The 21,782-nt window shown below is 39.6% G+C and overlaps 1 protein-coding gene across 1 annotated transcript in view; it reads left to right on the top strand.

Annotated features, from left to right (window-relative positions):
* Positions 1–21,782, top strand: part of LOC126094633 (protein king tubby) — a 68,119-nt gene that overhangs the window by 24,019 nt on the left and 22,318 nt on the right. The window contains exons 5-6 of the mRNA XM_049909120.1: positions 4,820–4,987; positions 17,612–17,842. Of these exons, the coding sequence (XP_049765077.1) occupies positions 4,820–4,987; positions 17,612–17,842 (399 nt within the window). The remainder of the gene's footprint in view (positions 1–4,819; positions 4,988–17,611; positions 17,843–21,782) is intronic.

Genomic DNA, 21,782 nt, shown 5'->3' on the forward strand with positions numbered 1-21,782 from the left:
CTACAACCCCCTACAAATCACTCATATAGGGATCGTAAGGATAAGGTTAGATAGAATAATTACTGCACACACAGAAGCATTCAATCAGTCACTCTTCCCGTGCTCCATATGTGAAAGGAACAGGAAGAAACCCTAATAACTGGTACAATGGGAAGTACCCTCTGCCATGCACCACACGGTTGGTTTGCAGAGTATAGATGTAGATGTAGGTCTTTGGTAAACTTGTGTAGACGACGTCATGAAACCAGCTAAGTGCAGAGTCTGTACACCTTGCACATTTATTAATGTGTATAAGCAGACTTCCAGTATTTCCTTTGCATATGAGTAAAATCATGTGTGTTAGGTAAATTCACTTCTAAAAATGCAAGTCCAAATAATTCACATATAATGTAAACATTATTTTCATGTTAATTGTGTTAAAACGTGTGTGTGTGTGTGTGTGTGTGTGTGTGTGTGTGTGTGTGTGTGTGAGAGAGAGAGAGTGAGAGAGAGAGAGAGTGAGTGAGTGAGTGTATTTTTGATTGTTGATGCTGCAGAAAACGTATTTTGTGCTATATTGTCAGTTGTAATCTACATTTGTGCTTTCTACAATTTTGGAAATGGTATCCTCTCTGAAAAAAAAAATGCTCAACCCAAATTTTTCTGTATTGCTACATTAATAACCACATATTTTTGAAAATTTTTGGAAGTTACAAATTATGTAAGTATAATATTTCTATAAACTAAAGAACAAGCAGCCATTGTAGTGGGGAACTGGTCTTCCCCGGAAGAATGCTACAGCTGCTTCACAGAATGACTAAGAATCAGTTTTCCAACTAGCAGTGCATACAGCATAAAGTGATGATGATGATGATGATGATGATGATGATGATTGGTTTGTGGGGCACTCAACTGTGCTGTTATCAGTGCCTGTACAAATTCCCAGTCTTTACTCACTCCAATCTCACCACTTTTATGAATGATGATGAAATGATGAGGACAACACAAACACCTGGTCCCTGAGTGGAGGAAATTCCCAACCTGGCTGGGAATCGAACCCGGGACCCCATGATCCAGAGGCAGCAACGCTAGACACTTGGCCACGTGTTGCGGACATAGTGTACAGTGATTTATGTAGATTCTGTTTTTGTGTTTTTTTTTCTACCATTTGTTATATTAATTACTAATTCTTTATTCCATGATGCGTTAGCACATATAGGGGTAAATAAACACTCTCCTTGCATGACAAAACATTGTGTCACCAGTAATTCAAAACATGCACTACAGAAAAGGCAGGATAACCTTGTGAAACAGCTTGTCAGTGCTTGTTGTGATGTAGCTGGGCCAACAGAGTTGGGACTCGATTAGAGTATAGTGAGTGTTGTGCATAACATATTTTGTAGTAAATCAGCAATTGTGAGTTAATGTAGAGCATATTATAACTATACCATCATGTTCCTCCTAGTATCAAATGTCAGCCTTAATTTGACGAACGAATTTCTGGGAATGTACGTTTGGAGCAGGGTATTGTATGGCAGTGAACCATGGGCTGTGGGATATCCAGAAAGGAAGAGAATCATAGTGTTTGAGTGTTAGTGCTATAGAAGAATATTGAAAATTAGGCAGACTCATATGATAAGGAATTAGGAGGTGTAGATGCGACAAAGAAAGGAACATTTGGAAATTACTGATGAGAATACGGGACAGGATTATGGAACATGTTTTACGACATCAAGAAATAACATCCATGGTTCTGGATGGAGTTATAGAAGGTAAAAACTGTTGCAGAATACATAGATTGCAATATATCGAGCAAATTATTGAGAACATAGAGTGCAAAGGCTTTGCTTATATGAAATGGCTGGCACAAGAAAGGAATTCGAGGCAGACAGCATCAAACCAGTCAGAAGATGGTATATTGTATGCATTTATTAAACATTGTCACTATTTTTTAGTTTGTTACTTGAGAGTACTTGTTAATGCCAGTAACCTCAAGAAAGGTTCCAATTAGTTTTGGCAAACAATTAACTTGTGTGCTAGGGTTTTGTGTTGTCATGGTAGAAATATTTTTGTTTGGTTTTTATCACTTCATTTATTAAATGGAACTGGTAATACTTGTTGCGTAACATTCCAGGAAATTAAAAAAGACTCAGCAAGCTTCGTTCAACATTATTTGTGTACTGTTCTCCAAAACATTGCACTAGCCCGAATTTCAATGTGGTTCTGGGAAAGGGAATGAGTTCATTCTTGTTCATGAGCAGCTGTAAATCGCCCTGACTACTGTCAAGTGATTGGAAGCTGCTGTGTACAGGTAAATAGGGAGGGCTACCGAGAGACGCGCACCAAGGATATCAAAGGTATTTCACATACTGTGCTCCTACGGATGCTGTTTCCTCCACAGCAAGTGTAGGAGCTATCACCAGTATTTCACGTGACTGTGAGTGGCTTATCAATGGTAGGTTCAGGGCCCCTGTACAGAGAAGGCAGGGTTCAGGAACTTAGGGTATTACACCACTCCCCTTGCATGAAGTTAAAAAAAAAAAAAAAAAAAAAAAAAAGAAGAATGAAATTACATTGCTGTGGACGGAGCTTGTGTAGTATGTATTACCAACACTGTGCATGTATAGTGCAACTCATTGCCAGTATAGTGCAGCATGTGTTGTTGACCTGGCTTGTTCTGTTCATCTGCAGTGATTGTTTTTGCTATTGCTGTTTTGTTCTTGGTTCATTTTTTGTGATGGCAAGTCTAAGTGAACAAGTGCAGCTGTGAAATTTTGTTTTCTACTTGGTAAAAATGCTGCTGGAACTGTTGTAATGTTGAAAACAGTGTACCAAGATGAGGCTATGTGAAAAACTCAAGTGTACAAGTGGCTCACTCAATTTTAAAAATGGCGACATGTCGACTGATGACACCTCATTCTGGACATCCATCAGCTGCCCAAATCAACGAAAATATTGGAAAGTTTATTCAACATTGGCTCCCCCAGATCAGACCATCAATCAAATGTTTTATTTGGAAGTTTTGGGAAGATTGAGCAACAGTGTTCATCGGAAAAGACCTGATTTGCAGCAGACAGGAGACTTCCACCACGACAGTACACCTGCACACACAGCCATTTCTTAGACACTGCCCCCATGCACCTTACTCACCTTATCTGGATCTGTGTGACTTTTTCTTATTTCCACACATGAAAAAGGGCATTAAAGGACACTGATTGTCAAGAAAAAAAATGAGGGAGGATCTGTCAGCCATTTCTAAAGATGACTGCAAAAAATGTTTTGAGCAGTGGAAGCACCAGTAGGACAAATGTATAAGTTGTAGTGGAGAGTACTTTGAAGAGGATAAGTTAGTTTTGCAAACAATTTGAAAATATATGGCTTAAAAAAAGTAAAAGTCTGAGCTGGTGGCTTGCACTGAAACTGAATCTCTGCCAGTGAGATTCACTTCACCTGTGGGTAAACCTGCTGTGTCCTGTGTTAAAGAGGAAGCAAATAAAAAAGAATTGGGGCTCTTAATTCTCAGCTGTTCACATGTACAGTGCATAGTGGTTTGCATGAGGGAAATAGTGGCAAGAGAGAGAAAGAATTATATCTGTGTTTATGCCAGGATCTTCATTCAGCTTTTTGAAGAGGCTGTTCAGGCAATCATTCAGTAAACAGGGTGTGACCAGTTACAGATTCTGGAACTTATTGGAACAAACAATGCTGACAGAGGAGGTTGAGAAGACCAGCCTCCCCACAGTGTTTCAACAAAGCTCAAAATTTGCAGTGTTGTCTGCAGAACTGATCGTAGCCCCTGCTTGTAAGTCAAGCGGAAGGTGTGAACCAGAGACTTAGTAAGTTCCCCCAAGACAGTAATTGAAGCTGCTTGTGAGATTGTGTGGACAAGACTCAGTGTCAGTGATTGGCACAAACAGCCATTTCTCTGCAGTAGCGTTCCAGGAGTAACACACTTATTATGTATGTGGGAGAACATCTGTAAAATTTGAAAGGTAGAAGAGAGTTACTGGTGAAAGTGAAGCTGTGAGGAAGGATCTTGTTGTACCTGGATAGCTCAGTTGGTAAAGCATTTGCCCATGAAAGCAGTGATTGAGTTGGAGTCCAGCACGTAGTTTAAGTCCTCCAGGAAGTTTCAAAGAAATTATTCATCAAGGAACTAGGAAGCATCCAATAAGAAAATGAAAACTTAATATGTATGTGAGGAAAAAGAGATGGCAAAATTTGACTTTGGACAGATGTGGGGTTTCAAGCCAGGTTCGTATATCCATTTCTACTTCCAGATTATTTACAGCAGCTTTTGTCTGCTTTGTCAGCTGAGGTATCGAATGAGATTTTGTTCCCTTCCGCACTTTCACAAGTAGATCACTATCTATTGTTTTCTAAGGCATGGAAGATAAATAGCTCAGCAATTCTGTCTTTTACATGTGTCTACTGCTCTTCAACACTCCCTATCCTAGGCTAATAGTATTATGAGTTTATCATTTGTGCTTTTATATTTATGTAAACTAATATCAGTTTTGGTACTCATCTAAAGTTTCTCAGTCTCTCCTCCCTCACTAATCTCTCACTGAAACAAAACTAATTTGTATCAACTACTTTTCTTCTTGATTCACAATTGTTGTAAAATTGTAATTGTGTACCTCAGTGAGCAATGAAAAACAGTGCTAGACTAAGAATGACTTTGATAATATGACACACAATTTCTCATTTAATATTGCCTATGTTCTGTAAAATTTATGAATATCTCCTTCTAATAATGAATTTTATTTTTCTAGAACACTAGTTTTAAAGCTTAATCATTGAGTGTAACTAAATCACACTTAATAATTCTTATCTGCAGGAGCGGGAAATAGAAGGTGATGTTGAAGGAAGCCTGGAGACTTTTGTTTTGGAACCAGGAACTCAAGGTGTTCACTATAAGTGTAGAATAACAAGGGACAGAAAGGGAATGGATCGGGGCTTATATCCAACATACTTTTTACATCTTGAGCGTGATTATGGTAAAAAGGTAAGCCAGTAAAATTTAGAAAAAACTGATTGGTTTTAGTATTCAGCTTATTAACACTACTACGATCTTTAGAGAAATGTTGAGTGACGAAATCAGCTGCTTAATTTGAGATTTCCAGTTTAGTTTTAAATGTTGTTTATATGCATTTCTGTATAAAGTTTCATTGTAAATAGCTGTGGTGCTTCCCCCCCCCCCCCCCCCCCCAACCACCTCCACCTCCAATTCAGTAATTACAGAGGAATGTTTCTCAAACACAGAGACATTGTTCTTCTCTGAAAAGATAGTACAACTGCTCCACTACTCCACAAACATGAAAGCATGACACAGGGGTATTTTAAATTCAGGTGAATGAGAAGACTTCTTGCTACTCTCTCTCTCTCTCTCTCTCTCTCTCTCTCTCTCTCTCTCTCTCTCTCTCTCGCCGTGTGACATTATAGATGCGGGCAATATTGATTGATCGTTGCGTACCCAACATGGGATACATTTAAGTTCTAAAGGGAAACTTTTTCTGTGTGAATAGGTTGACAGAATAATTGCTGTGCCAGCAAAAAGCACCATACAGAAATTGATTGAAAAATGCTGGTGTACGGTATCGGTTTGAAATGCTCCCAGGAACAGATGACCAACTGTCTGCACACCTAAGTTAAAAAGCCAGATGCAGAAGATAATGACAAGAAGCCCTCATAAGTCAACCATGAGATTGAATCAATAGGTTCATGCAAATGAGAGAAGTTGCAGATTTGTTTTAAGGGAACTGATGTTGAAACCATTTCAGATAAGTGTTGTGCAAGAACTGGAGGAGCCTCACCTGCAGAAGAGAGTGCATTTCTGTTCTCAGCTGTTGAAAAATGTTGCCAGTGGTGCCTTGGATGCACGAAGGTTCAGCATGAGTGACAAGGCGTGGTTCCACCTGCCTGGGTACATAAATTCTCAAAACAACCAGTACTGGTCGACAGAAAATCCACACACAATCCACCAGGCGCCCTCGCGTGACGAGAAGATTAATGTTTGGTGTGCCATTTCCGCCACATGCGTTTTTGGGGCCCATATTCTTTGAGACAACAATGAACAGTGATGTTTATTTGGGAATCCTGGAGGAGTTCATTCTAACTTGACAGAAGAGGAGTATTAGTTATGTTATGTAGACTTTATGGGCCTGTTATATGTGCTGCACCCTGTACTAACAATAGCCCAACACTTGGGAATGCCAGTTTGGACAGTATTATAGTTAATTTCTCAAGAGACCTATGCACTGTTATCGTAGCAGATGAATGTTTTGCAGATCATGATCCACTACTCCCCACAATGTCACTATCAACAGTCAGATAATGATTATGTGACTGCCAATAAGAAGCCAAGCATGACATGGGTTAGAGGTCAGAAAGAGGAATATATAAGTTATTGTTCATGATTATGATGTAGATAAATCAGTTGTTGAAACTTTCATTAATAATTTCTTTAAGATATATATTGATTTATGGCACTCTTGTTCATCTTTGAAAAGAAATTTTTGCTTTCTGGTATTGGGGAAAAGATGCTGTCACTGCACAAGATTTATAAAATTAATCGCAAACAAGGCACAGAGCAGTATGACATTTCTTATAGATCCCACCTGAATTGTAAAAAACATTATAAAGCTGGACTTAAACTTTCCAAACAAGTTGCATATGAAAACTATGTGGAAGGAGTTTCGAACAATGTAAGGCTTACTAAGGTATTATAACACAAGAACCCACTTCTACCAAACTAAAGACATTCTGCTTAAGCCAGGAAAGTTCAGTAAATACTTTACTACTATAGTAAATGAATTAAGATCTAAAATTAATCATTCAAACAAATTAGCAACTGATACACTATCTGATCAGCATCCTATATAATGTGAATTTCATTGGAATCTTGTCACGCCCATAGATACAATAAATGCTGTTCCAAAATTTTCTGAATCGAAAAGCAAGGACTACTGCTGACTAACTAACTACAGAATAAAAAGGATAATACACTTTATTTGCAATCCACTTGCTTTTATTATGAATAAATACCTGGAGTTGGGAGTTTTTCCTGACCAGCTCAAAATTTCAAAAGTTGTACCTATATACAAAAAGGGAAAAAGCATCTCCCTAAGAACTACAGGCCAGAGTTTATTGTTATAATCTTTTCCAAAGTATTTGAAGCTGTTTTTCACATACAACTTTGTAACTACTTTGAAAAACGTAAACTACTTTGGGTCTGACCTCAGCAGCCAGAGACTGTGGTCATTTGTGTGTGAGTTGTGTTTGCGGGAGTGCGTGTTTGTATGTTGTCTATTTCCAATGGAGACCTTGTTGGCCAAAAGCTCACTTTTGACAGTCTTTATCTGTGACTCAGCATCTCTGCTACATGGTGAGTAGCAGCTATCCTTTTTGTAATATTGTTGTAACCTTCTTTGTAGTAGACAGCATGGTTTTCGAGAAGAAAAAAGTACTTCTTCTGCAGTCGTTGAAATTATTAAACAGCTGTTAACTGCATTTAAAAATAAGAATACGGTCTCACTTGAGCTATGAGATTTGAGTAAGGATTTTGGCTGTATCCCCTCTGGCATCTTATTAGCCAAACTACAGTATTATGGAATAAATAACATAGCACTAGAAACAATTAATTCTTATCTAAATAACGGGACGCAGTTTGTGTCAATTCAAAACAGGAATTCTTCTCTGAATAAAGTCACATCTGGTGTGCCCCAGGGCTCGGTCCTTGGATTGTTCTTGTTCATTGTTGTAATTAACAATTTGCTATATTATGTTGGGCTTCAGTCAGTTATCTGCTATGCATGCAACACAACTTTCTCAAGATATGTTAATCATGTCTACGGAAAATTGTCAAGGGTGTCCTATCTCATATGGAAATTACCTGATCTGTTGAGAAGTGAACATCTTAGAATAGCTTACTTTGGACTTTTCCAGTCTCACATACCTTAGGGGCCGTTGTTACGGGATCAGTCAAGTCAGGTCAGTGATGCATTACTGATTCAGGAAAGGGTGCTATGAGTAATGTGTAAGTTTGGTCAAAGGGTACACTCTCACCCTTTACTCATTAAGACCAAAATAATGACAGTGATAAATCTTTATATCCATGTATCATTGATGTATGTGAAAAACAGCCTAGCAGAGTTTGGCATCAGAGAGAACATAAAATGTTGTTACATCAGAAACAAGAAGCATAGGCTGACAAAAACTGGCAACTCTCACAAAGTGAACTGATTAAAATATTTTAATAAACTGCCACATTCTGCAATCAGTACAACTCTCACTAATTTTGAAAAAAAGTCGTGTAAATGGTTAATTAACAATCCAGTCTACAATTAAAGAGAATTCTTGGATATGAGGAGCGTAGAATTTGAGTTTTATGATTATTATTAAAATTCTGTACAGAAGGTTAATATAGGATAAATTATTTGCACATGCAATATGAATAGTAATTAATAAAGTGATTGCTGTTTGTCTTTAAAAGCACAGTTTTTGAACAAATATCTATAACTAGTGGCAAAAGAGTAGTGGTGAACCACAAAAATAGGGGTTAATATGGGGAACAGTGTGAAGGAAAAAGTTTGGAATATGAAAAAGTGCATATTTTTCGGAAATGGACTGGTAGTCTGACCTCCAGACCAGATGAGAGGAAATGCAGATCTCAACAAACTATCCCACTGAAGATACCTTAGAGTAAAAAAGGGCGAAACACATCTAGGAGAAATAAATTACAGTGCAGCAAGAAAAGGCAGCTTTTATTTACAAAACAAAAAAAGAGTTGACAGTACCTTACGAAGTACTAAACATGGTTCTAGAGGAGATGGTATGCCCGCCCTATCCTTCCAGTTTTTGAACTCACTTACCCCACCACTTATCAAGAGCCTACAGTTTGGCATGGTCTCCAATCACTTTACCATTTGTTGTTTTTCTCATTAACATGTCAATTTTAGAAATTAAAGAGGTTATAAGTGATAGTAAAAATCTTAGAATGTTCTGAGGATTGAAATGCTGACCTTCGAATTTGTAATCTGACACTAAGCCACTCAACCACCTAGTAATGTCCATTTTATCCAGAATAATAATAATAATCTTCTTCTTCTTCTTTTTCTTCCTCAACTTCATCTTCATCTTGTACAGTTTCCAGCCGCTGGACAGGTCTCCGTAGAACACAGGCTTCATCATTATTTTCTGTCTTTCCACTACCTCTCCAGTCTTCCCCTTTGTTTTGCACCCAGTCCTTCACTCCTTCCATCCACCTGTCTGTTAGTATTTTTCCCTTCCCTTTTATCTCATATATCTTTCTGGGTATCCTTTTCTCCTCCATTTGCTTAACAAGTCCCTACCATTTAAGCCTTGATTCCTACATTCTATCCTCTAATGATTCCTCCTTCATTAATTCCTTGGTCCTCTCATTCCTTATAACCTGTCCATCTTTCTCACTCCAATATTATGTCTCAAGAATTTCCTCTCACAAACTTGTATTTGCTTCTCTCTCTCTCTCTCTCTCTCTCTCTCTTTCATTGCCCAGATCTTTAAGGCATTCATCAGCATTGGAGCATACTATACCTTATATATAACCCTTTCACTTTTTTGAGGGACATCCTTGCTCAATATCAGGCTTCTAATGCCCTTCCAGTATGTTCCTGCTGTCAGTCCTGCTCATTTATTTCTCTGTCATTTCTTTTATTCTCCTGTATTAAGTTTCCCAGACACTTGAAACTCTCCACCTCCCTCTGTTGATCCCCACCAATGTTATTCCAGTTCTGACTCTCCTCCTTCATAGTTGTGATCATAGTTTCACATTTACCCTTGCTAAATTTCATCCCATAACCTTGTACTATTCAGTGCCCTACATGCAACTGTTTCCATACTTCTTTGTCCTTGTTTCCACAGATCATCAAATTGTCTGCAGATATCATTGCTTTCATCTTTTCTTCACCAGTTACTTGGCCACTCTGGTCTTCACCTCATCCACCACCACAGTGAAAAGCAGTGGGAAAGTGTACTTCCCTGCCTCAAGCCATTCTTCTTTTCCAGCCAGTCTGATCCCCCCCTCTTCCCATTTTCACACACTCACACTTCTGGTTTACTTCTCTTATACTGCATGTTATCTGCTTTTGCATTCCTCTGAAATTTCACAGGTCTAGTTACATGGGCTTGGTGTCATAAGTAGGCTACTTGTGGCAGTTCACCAACACAGCAATATGTCACAGCGTCCATGCCCATGTGCCAGTTATAGTCCCAGCTTGCACTGTAACCAGGGTCCCATTGATAGACAGCCATATGTGGCTTTGACAGCCACAACACCACAGCATACCCACTTTGTGAGTATAACCACAGGCTGTCCAGTCAGGCAGGTCATTTAAGCATCGGTGAAACATCGAGACCTCTACCATTGTTGTATCGGCTTCTGCCGTTAGATCACTCCACTGCCTCCGATCAAACTGCCACCAGCTACATGCACATCCGGTGTTTGTACCCAGAAGCCTCTATCGCCTTGCACCAGACTGTCCACCAGAAAATCTCACCTGCGGCCGAACCTGGCCTTCGTGCCACTGGCTCTGTCTGCACCAGCTGCCAACCAGCATGTCACATACTCAGCTACCCTTCCAACAGTGCGAAAATATCAGTCAGCCACATCAGCATCTGACAGCACCACTGGGGAAAGCTTGTCTAGGCTATCTTGCTCTGTACTTGGACTGCACAGAGCCAAGTGGCTATTTCTGTCTTTGCATCACAGCTTCTCAGTGCCATAGAACCAGGATAGCAAGGATTGACCGCAGGCTGTGCCACCAGACGAGGTCACTTTCCTGCAGCTTTTTGGAACAGTAAAGAGTTTTCAAGCACAATGCCCGTATTGCTGCAACCACCTTACTCCTCATGTCAGCTTCCTGGCAAAAAGCACTTTCCAACCCATCAAATCCAGAACACCATCCTGACACAGAGAAGATCGGCTCCTACACCTCTTCATAGCAGTCTTTGTACCCCAGCTCATTATACCTCTATTCTCCAAAGACTTCCTCACCTTGTTTCGAAATCCATTAATCAGGGTGTATACGACCCGGGAAAACCGGGAGATCCGGGGAAAACCCGGGAATTATTTCATCCGGGAGAAAACCGGGAAAAACCTGAGATATTTTTAGAATTCTGGGAATTTTTCATTGTTGTAGTTTTCAGTTAAATTTATATAATTTTGACTGGTAAGAACCGATACTCTAACAAAGGATATTGCTGTATCCCGCTACTGCAGAATAATACTTCAACAATAAAACATAAACAAGAGAAAAAAAGGAAAATAACTTAAATTGCAAAGGAAATGCGCCATATACGACGACACACAGTGCTCGTGCAAGCGTCTGCCCATTGAAAATGTGTCAAAGGCTTTAGGAAGACTATGCAGTGTTTCATAACAACAAATTGCTTCCAATGAGCGTGAAGTCACAACTGTTTACATTCAATTTGTTTTAGCAGTTACATGCGGACTCATGCATATGCGCAGTTGAGTCACGTTTGAGTAGTAGATTCTCCCACTTCTGGCAACAGGAATGTGGCTGTTGGCTGTGCAAGCAGTCGCAGCAAGCAGCTAGATGCTACCGGGAAAAGGGGACGCCAAATTCATATTCTCATGGGGAAAAAAACTTGTTTCACAAAGCGCCTAGCATCCAGCTCACATTGGTCTATCGATTATTCATATGGTTTTGAAACGCATTCCTGTTGGTTTTTGAACATTTTTGAACACATTTTAAGTTGATTTTTGAATGCGTGCATAGTGTATGTGATGTCTCTGTCAATAGAATCCTCGTAGCATCTAGAAATAAACTTTCCGTGGACAAAAGGGGGGGGGGGGGGGGCGCTATACTAGCTGAGGGAGTAAAGCCGAACGGATGAATGCCAATCGCTGTCTGATTATGTGGTTGATTGGATTTGCGAATGATCAGCATTGTTATAATTACTAGCAAAATCCATAGATTCAGACTACCAGAGTGGAAATAAACAACTGAAAGGAATAACAGGTGAGAAAGATTACGAATTATCTTCTCGGTGTATCCAAGAAAACGAAGTTTTGACAGAAAATTTTTGGCCAGATCGCTACACTAGTAAGGACCATTAGCGCAGTCCCCGGCTAGCAGCCGCGTAAGTTCTATTCTGGAAGTAACACGGAAAAGTTGTTGTTCGAACACGTAATAACGCCAACCGGAAAACAATCGCGGGATAACTAAATCTGTGATTCTGGCAGGGGTAGTGAAGTTAATCGGCGAACAAATTTTGACATTGGCACAATAGCTACAGAATTTGATGATGACAAAAAATGGTTCAAATGGCTCTGAGCACTATGGGATTTAACATCTGAGGTCATCAGTCCCCTAGAACTTAGAACTACTTAAACATAACTGACCTAAGGACGTCACACACATCCATGCCTGAAGCAGGATTTGAACCTACAGCCGTAGCGGTCGCACGGTTCCAGACTGAAGCACCTAGAACTGCTTGGCCACATTGGCCAGCCTTGATGATGACAAGATTGTTTGTTAGAACGAGGAAGGAGAAGAAATGGGGACATCACACAAATTATGGAAGAATAAGAAGATTCCAAATTTATATAAACATTTCGTAATACTACTTTTCGATATCATGCTTGAGAAGCTGGTGCGTATGAATGAAATGTGAAACTATTTCCTAACATAAAGCTTTTTGCTTGTAGTAGGCCTAATAGGCATTTGAGATTGGTACTTATTGGATTATATTCTGTCATGTTATAAAAATGGCCATTTGTGCCAAAACAGTCTCGTTTATTTGGTGTGTTATAAAATTGCTGCCATACTAGAAAGCCCTATTCCGTTTTATCTAGCAGTCAGTGACAAAATAGACATAATCAGATCGAGAAACCACAGCAGTCTTGGGTATTATTTGTATTAACAGCTTTTTCAGTATTAGATAGCTACATTTCGATTTTGCATGTAGCAAAACATTTGACGAACTTGGATGAGTTAATAGATTCTTTCACAGAAAGGAAAGCTCGCCATGTAAAACTGTAGCAAGATTAGAGAGAAAAAATGCTAGGAGCTAAGGTTTGAAGAAATGTGTAATTTCTTGCTTATCTCTTGTCAGTATTGGTTTTATATATCCTATATTTAATTTTATGTCACACAAAACAGCAAGTTATTAACTAATAGGCAATAAAGAGTTCAGATTTTCTGAAGAGTTCTTGTTCTCTCAATTACAAATAATCTCATCCGCTATTAATTGCGAAATTTTTTTTAAAGCGGGGCAGGCTGTCAAATTGACTGACTGGGAGCAGGAGAGACACCACAGGACATTTCAATTTCCACTCTCCTGAATACAGTTTGGACGTACGGTAGAAAATGCTTTATGAAGAGGCATGGCACTGCACTTTGGAATACTTAAGAGCAAATAATATGTCTTACATTTTCTCGAATACATATGTTTTATGTTTCAGACTTTTCAGAAAGATGTGCGCTACAAGATGAACATATCTTGAAAATTCAGTTTTTTTAGTATTGACCTGGTTCGCAAATGTAGATCCAGGGCTGATGCGCAGAGCAGTCTGAGCTATAGTGGGTACTCTCCACGTGACCCGTGTTTACATTTAATGATTTTGCTGTTTCCCCTTCGTTTACTCTCACGTCAAATGAAAACAAAACGGATATCTGTGGCCGAGAGCTATCAAATAAATTAAAATACATTCATGTTATTACGGAAGGCTAAAATACGTCATTAGTTTCAGATTTTATTTCCACCTTTCTGACAGTCAAGCAGTAATCGCCTTGCAGAACAATGAAGTTATTTTTGTCTGTTTACTAAAGAAATTTGACTTTTATTAACCTTTTCCGCAGAGGCAGTCAAAGTATTTGAAATGAAATATTTAATTCCACAATACTGGCTAGTTTCAACTGTTTGCTGCATTTCAGGTGCACATTTTCATCTTCTAGGATGTATGGCATTATGCCATAATAAAGAACCAAACATGATATAATACAGTACTGGTGCTCCAAGAAAATTTATATCCCGAAAACCACACTAAAAAGCTTAATATCAGGCTGAGGTCTACTTCATTTGGAATCTAGACATACGAATGTGCACTTTAAATGTGCACATTTTAGTATAGTTCATGAAATTTCGATGCGGTTGGGAGTATCCTGTGATGTCCGATCTTTCAATGTTTTACATGTACGTATATACGGGCTTCCTATATCATGGTAGCTGCGCAAGCGCAGTGTCGCCTGTTATCTGGCGCTTTCTGGCAACTGCTGAAACAAACCTATTTCTAACAGATCGCTGGAAAATATTGCAAATGGTGGTTTGAAAAGCATTACTTTCAAAGTAAATATCCTTTTACGTAAGTTGAACTATGTGCGAGAATGTACCATGAATTTCTTAAATCACAGAGTGTTTGACTCTCATTTAAAAATCAACTCTTTGATGATGATCCATTTAGAAGAATTTTGAACCCTGAAGATCAGACATTTATGTCATTATTAAAAATTGTACTGGCACATTTGCGTGAGATATCTTAAAGTATAACATGTGCAAAAAAGATCAACATTATATGTGAAAGCTTAGCTTCTCTTGCAGCTTGAGACCAGTATTACATGTGAAAGCTTTGCTTTTCTTGTAGCAACACTATGTATATTAGTTCAAACTATTAACTTTCCCTTTTTGTGTGTTTGTGCTACTTAACAGTGATGTTGCTGTTGGCTGACTACGTCACGTGTCCCATGCTCTGAATATCCGCTGTCATCGGCTGGCGAGCTCACGTGACATGAGCTACGAACGGCTTACAAAAGCGCATCGAAATCTCAATTTGCTTTTGGTGGTGTTTGGTGGAATTCCAATGCATGCTTTCGTAATACGAAAATACGCTGCGTACATGTTGCTGCAGATCAAAGATATTTCCGAAACGTGTCCTTTTCCCTGAGTTTCGTTTTCTAAAGTGCCGGGAAATTGTACGCCCGTGTATAAAACCATAACCATTCAAAGGATTGGTAAGGGAAAAATATGCTGTCACCCGAGAGAAAGTGTATTTTTAACCGGGAAAAATCCGGGTTTTTTTTCCTTGTCCACGTATACACCCTGTTAATGCATACTTTTTCAGTGTCCAGGAAGGCCATCAGTAGGTCTGTCCTACTTATAGTGTGTTCCTGTAGCTGTCTTACAGTGGAAAATTAGATCTGCTGTGGACCTTCCTACTTTGAACCCACGTCGTCCTTCTCTCATCATTCCTTCAATTTTTATCTGAATTTGTATTTCCCAAACTTTCTCAAAGATCTTTGCACAATGTCTCATTAGTGTGATTCCTCAATAGTTTTTGCCCTCTCTTCTATTACATTTTTTGAAGATCAGGACTGTTATTCCCTGGGGTCCTCTTCTCTTTTCACGCAGTTTTCATAACTTAATAGAGCCATTGTAAACACCCCCCCCCCCCCCCCAAAAAAAAAAAGGGTCTCCTGCTGCTGTCACCATCTTTACATTCAGTTCATCCAAACCTGGTGTCTTCCCCCTGGCATCTTTTCCACGGATATTGCACTTCTCTCCATGTTAACACCTTTCCTTTTCTGTTTTGCAGTTTCTCTTCATCTCCACAGTTTCTCCCTCTTTCCTAGGCCTTCATTTGGGTTCAAAATTTCCAGTCATAGTCAACCATATATTCCACCTCTAATTTTAACCATTCCATATAGGATCTTTTTTAAACCTTCACTATCCTCCCTCATTCTAGCGTACTGTTCCATCCACCTCCTTCTCTTCTGCCATGATTCTTTCTACCTCTTTCTTTCTTGTCTAGTACTCTTCTCTTGTCTTTCATATTCTGTTCTGGAACCATATCCTAAAGGCTGTGTTCTTCTTCTGCACTGTATATTTCTTTCTTCATTCCACTGTGGTGGTTTCTCCCCTCTCTTTTTGTTGCTTAAGTCCTCCTACATACTACTTTTGCCATATCCACAAATGTCCTCTTAAATATTCCCCTATGTCTCTTGCACTATTTGTGGTGCATCCATTGGGAGAGTTTCGTGCCCTTTTCTTCTTCTTCTTCTTCTTCTTCTTCTTCTTCCAGCTTCCATACCCTTATATGCCTGTGTTGTCCCTCTCTTATCTTTAGCCCCTTTCAGGTTCATTATTAGAAATTGGTGGTCACGATCTGAGGCCTCTGATGGTATTACCTTGATATTTATGATGTTCCTATTTATTCTTCTGTCATGGAGGATATAGTAAACTACCGACTTTCAGCTCAAATCATTACTGTGTCAGGCAAACCTGTGGATTTCCTTGTCCTTGAACCAGGAGTTCCCGACCAACAAACCATTCTCTTTCATCTTTCTCATTTCGACTGCCCCAATCCTCTGGTCATAGCACACTTTCATACCCCTGTCTTTCTCTTCCAACATCTGTGTTAAAATATCTCATTACTATGACACTTTCCTCCCATCTGTTTCTGCACTCCCCTTCAAATTCCTGTTATTCTGCAGAAGTGCAGCCAAGCTGTGGGGCATATGCTTGTAATGGCTCCACAGTCTTCCTCTTCTCTGATATTTTTATCTTCAGCATCCTATCACTATTTCTCTCCACTGATTCTTTTAACCCATCACTCACTACTACTCTCACCCCATTTTCCACTGCATCGTCACTCCCACTCCAGTGCAATCAACAGTCTTTTTCTTTTCTCACTTCTCTCCTTTATACCTTGTTTCTGCCAACCCAACAAATAGAATTTCCATCTTTCCATGGTATCCACCATTTACTTCACCTCCCCGGTCAGTGTCCGAATATTGAAAATTCCCTATCATAATTCATATTTCTGCCAGGTCATCATTTGTTGTAACTGTCCTTTCTGAGACTTATTCCAATGCAGAAAGCAGAGGGTTATCCACTACTGGCTTGTTGGTTGTATCGTAGCTTCATGAGAGTCTCAGTAGCCATCACTTTTTTGGGTTCCTGTAGGATTTTCACATCTACGCACGCAGGGGGCACGTAGTCCCAAGTGTACTTCTCCACTACTCATGCCATATCCCATGATGTGGACGACACATTGGGCTTTTGAGAGACAGTTGGGGCAAATTACATTTTCAGCTTTATCTTTTTTATTATTATTATTCTGATATTACGAGAAGGAAAGTTGCTACTCACCACATAGTGGAGATGCTGAGTCGCAGATAGACACAACAAAAAGACTGTCACAAATAAAGCTTTTGGCCAGTAAGGCCTTCGTCAAAAATAGCCGACACACACACACACACACACACACACACACACACACACAACTCACTCTCTCTCTCTCTCTCTCTCTCTCTCTCTCTCTCTCTCTCACGCACACACACACACACACACACACACACACACACACACACACACACACATTATTATTATTATTATTATTATTATTTATTTTATTTGTTGTTATTTTAACTTCATTGCTCCTAGTGTTTCACAGCTTACTTATTGTAATTGCTATTATAATCTTTGTTTTACTTATCTCATGTAAATTTGACTGTAACATATACTTTTATCTTTAGTATTGTGAGACAAATGATATTGCAGAAATACTTGAAATGCAAAGATTTGAATGTATGGAGCCATTATATTTTTTATCTACTGCCAAATATTACAGGTGTTTTTGCTAGCTGGCAGAAAACGTAAGAAGAGCACAACAAGTAACTACCTCATATCTACAGATCCAACTGATTTATCAAGAACTGGAGAGTCCTATGTTGGGAAGTTAAGATCCAACCTGCTAGGAACTCATTTCACAGTTTACGACAATGGCTATTCTCCCAAAAAAGCTGAGTCAAAAGAAGATTGGAAACGTTCACCTCGACAGGAATTGGCTGCTGTAGTCTATGTGAGTTTAATTTAAAAATCTTAACTGAATTCATTTTTGTACTTGGGTTATCAGTTTGCATTGCTTTAGAAGAAGAAAGGAAGGCCTTAATTATGTATCTACTTCTCTCCCGCTTATTTCGAGTCGCTGATGAGTGCTTAGAGTGCCCTATAGTCTTTTTGCATTTGGGAGAAAGGCACCCCATCACACCATCCAGATTTAGGTTTTCATGATATCCATAAATCACTTAAGGCAAATGCCTGGATGGTTCCTTAGAAAAGAACATGTAGATTTCGTTCTTCAGTCTTCCTCCAATCTGAGCTTGAGTTCCATCTGTAATGACCTTGTCACTTATTTGGTGTTAAATCTCTTGTCTTTCTTTCTTCCTTCCTTCCTATCTTTGAATGTTGTTTTCTTACTTTCTTCCCATTTATCCTTACGCTCCCTTTCTCCAACTTTACCATGAATTTTACACTGATGAGCCAAAAATTCATCACAGTACATCGAGAGACTGAATTCCACTTGATGGCATTGCAGGCATATGACACTAAGGAAAGTACACCAATGTCCAAAATTAAAGCAACACACAGAAATTTTGCAAGATTGGGTTTATTTTTCCACAAAACATCATAAATGGATGGCAGTTAAGTAGCAACAATGTAGAGTGTACAGAACATAAAAAACTGCAACATGCATAACAGTAGACAAAAATACTCTTCACTTTTTCCTACTTAATGGATTTGCACACACATTCCGACAGCTGATTAATTTGCTCAGTATGAGGTGTGATCACCTCTGGCAGCAGTACAGGACATGCTGTGAATGATATCATCAATCTCATGTTGAGGCAATAACACCTATTCTTCCTGCAGAGCTGTTGGCAAGTCTTGGAGAATGGTTGTTGTATGCTGACATAATGCAACCCGTCTCCCTAGCGCATCCCAGAGATGCTCTATGATATTGAAATCGGGAGTACAAGCAGGCCACTCCATGCGTGCAATATCTTCTGTTTCCAAGAAAACATCAAGCTGTATTGGATAGAGCATTATCGATCATCAGTAAGAAGTCTGGGTCCACAGCACCTCACAACAATCGCACATGAGATACCAAGATCTCGTCGCTATACCTGACAGCAGTTAAACCTTGCCAATTCTCGTAAACAGTTTCATGAAAATATGTTCGAGTGATCAACATAATCCCTGGCCACACTATTAGAGATCCTCCTCGAGTCCCAGAATCATGTTCCACATTCCCTCCAGATGTGAATCCATCGTGAATCACTCCCCAGAACTAACCAGGACTCAGCTGTGAAAAGGACATTGGTTCACTGTTAGACCGTCCTAATGGCATGTGGATGACTCCACTCAAGATATTCCCTTATGTGAAGATGTGTCAGAGATACACATACAGCAGGTCTCTGACAATAAAGGCCACTCTTCCAAAGCCTTCTGTATGACGTTTGCCTCATTACAACATGTGCAGTGGATGCTGCAAGGTCAGAGGCCAGTTTCATGCAGTACTGAGGCAGTACCTTTGTGCCCTTACAGCCAAATAATTGTCCTCTCTTTCTGATGTCACTTGTGGTCGGCCCTTCAGGACACAGTTTTGATCTCTATAAACTGTCGCCACATCTGAGCACACCAGCATGATTACATTAAGCCATTGGGTCTTGTCAGTTGCAACTGTCCTGCTTCCATTCTTCCTATGGCTCTCCACTGCAGAGTCTGGTAGACGTCTTCTCTGTGCCATACTGCACCATCTGTGGCTGTGGACACAGCGAATGTGGATGTGAGACTACCCAGCAAACGCTACCCTGTTTGATAGGTGCCCTGACATCATTGTTGGTGTGGTTGCCTGTGGCCCGAAATGCCGTCTTTCATGCAGAACATGATTGTACAAACATCTGTTGACAGTTTGTTACTAACATCTGATGACAGTTTGTACGATTGTATCGTGAATTAGACACAGGGTGGGTAAACAGCAGTTTGTTGCTTTAATTTTGGACACCAGTGTACATAAATGGAGTAGAGATGAATAGGGGCAAATCGCTATGACCTGGTGCCTAGAAATGAGCATCACGGAAAAGGTGCAGCTGGTTAGCTGTTCATTGCTGCTGTTGTGAACAGCTTTGGAAAGTGCTTGAAGGATGGTGAAAACATGGATAGATGATGGGGTGCTGGATGTCCACACCTCATCACAGGATGTGGAGGTCGAAGGCTTGCCATATCTGTGAAGCAGGGTAGGCAGCAATCTGTGGCAGATCTATAGAGTACATGACTGGTGCAGTCACAAGCATGTTTTGAGCACACCATTCAGGGCTTATTGTTTATCATTAGACTCCACAGAATAAGACCACTATGTGTTCACACTTTAGCCGAGTGACACTGTCAAGTATGGCTACATTGACCACAGGATCATTGGGATTGGGCTGTACATCAGTGGAAACAAGTCACCTAGTAGAATGAATCACATTTCTTGCTACACCAGCTTGGTGGTGATGTCAGGATATGCTGTCATCCAGACGAACTGCTGATTGAAACATGCACTACACGACAGATGCAAACTGGTGGGGGAAGTATTTTGCTGTAGGAGACATTCATCTGGGTTTTCAAGGGACCTGTGGTAGGAATTGAAGGTTTAAGGATAGCTGTATTCTATGTGAACATTCTTGTGGACCACCTGCATCCCTTCATGCTTGATGTCTTCTCCAACAGTGATGGCATCTTCCCATGTCCATGTAACAAGCCAGAATCATGTTACAGTGAGGAGCATGATAGTGAGCTCACGTTGATGTTTTGCCCACCAAATTTGCCTGATATGAACTTAATGGAACTCATCTGATATGTTAACAAGTGCCAACACCATGTCTTTAATTTACAGGAATTACATGACCTGTGCATAGACATAAACTGCCATGTACTTCCAGAAGCCTGTCAAAGATTGTCGAATACATGCCATACAGTTGTATTGCATCCCAGTGATGTACAACTTGCCATGAAGCAAGTAGTCACAATACTACGGCTCATCAATGTATGCAGTGTGCAAAAAAATAAATAAATAAATAAATAAATAAATAAATAAAATCTGTAAGTTAATTATTTATGAAGTCTGTTTTTGTACATCTACAGTGTTTTGCAGAAGTCCTTGTACCCTAGGTGAAACAGTATGTTTTATATTACTGTACTCACATATAAAAAATATGTATCTAGTGGATTGTGTGTACCATCGTGCATTAACAAAGAGATCTTTGTTTATTTATGTCCTCCTAGAAAACTTACAGAACATCTTGGGAGTTATGCTTCGAAAGCCTTCCTCTTTTGTGTCGTCTTTCATTAGTCTTACATCAGTATTGAAATGCATGAGGTTTGGTTATTTCCCATAATGAGTTGCAGGCTTGGTAAGGTCCAGGCTACATGGTGGCCATTTCAGTGGGTCTATATGTGCAGACCCACACCCAACCCAGCGACTTTGAAATTCTTCATCAAGGAACTCGTGCAGCTGAATAAAAGAGTGTGCTAAAGCTTCATCCTGCTGTAACAACACATCATCCATGACTTTCTTGTCTTCGAGTGTAGGTATTAATCCTTGAGCAAGCACGCCATTTTCTGTAACATGTATGGATATGTGACATACTTTGTATGCATGTAAATAATAGCTGTCTTTATGTTACCAAGGTAAACATGTATGAGTAAAATCACTGTTTAATCTTATATAACTAAACTGTGATAAAATACACTTACTGGTACGTAATACGAGGAAAACACTGTTTAATTAAACAATAATGAAATAAACTTTCATAACATCACTCTGTTGCCACGGACATTTGATACCCCACTGTAATGACCTACACAAAGCATTAAATAGTGCAGTTGCATCAGATCCTAGCCATCCACTTATTTAGCTGTTAATTATCTCATAGATAATTAGTGGGAGTGTGCTGCTAGCCCATAATCTGAATCAT

This window comes from Schistocerca cancellata, chromosome 8, assembly GCF_023864275.1.
Source record: "Schistocerca cancellata isolate TAMUIC-IGC-003103 chromosome 8, iqSchCanc2.1, whole genome shotgun sequence".
NCBI classification, from domain to species: domain Eukaryota; kingdom Metazoa; phylum Arthropoda; class Insecta; order Orthoptera; family Acrididae; genus Schistocerca; species Schistocerca cancellata.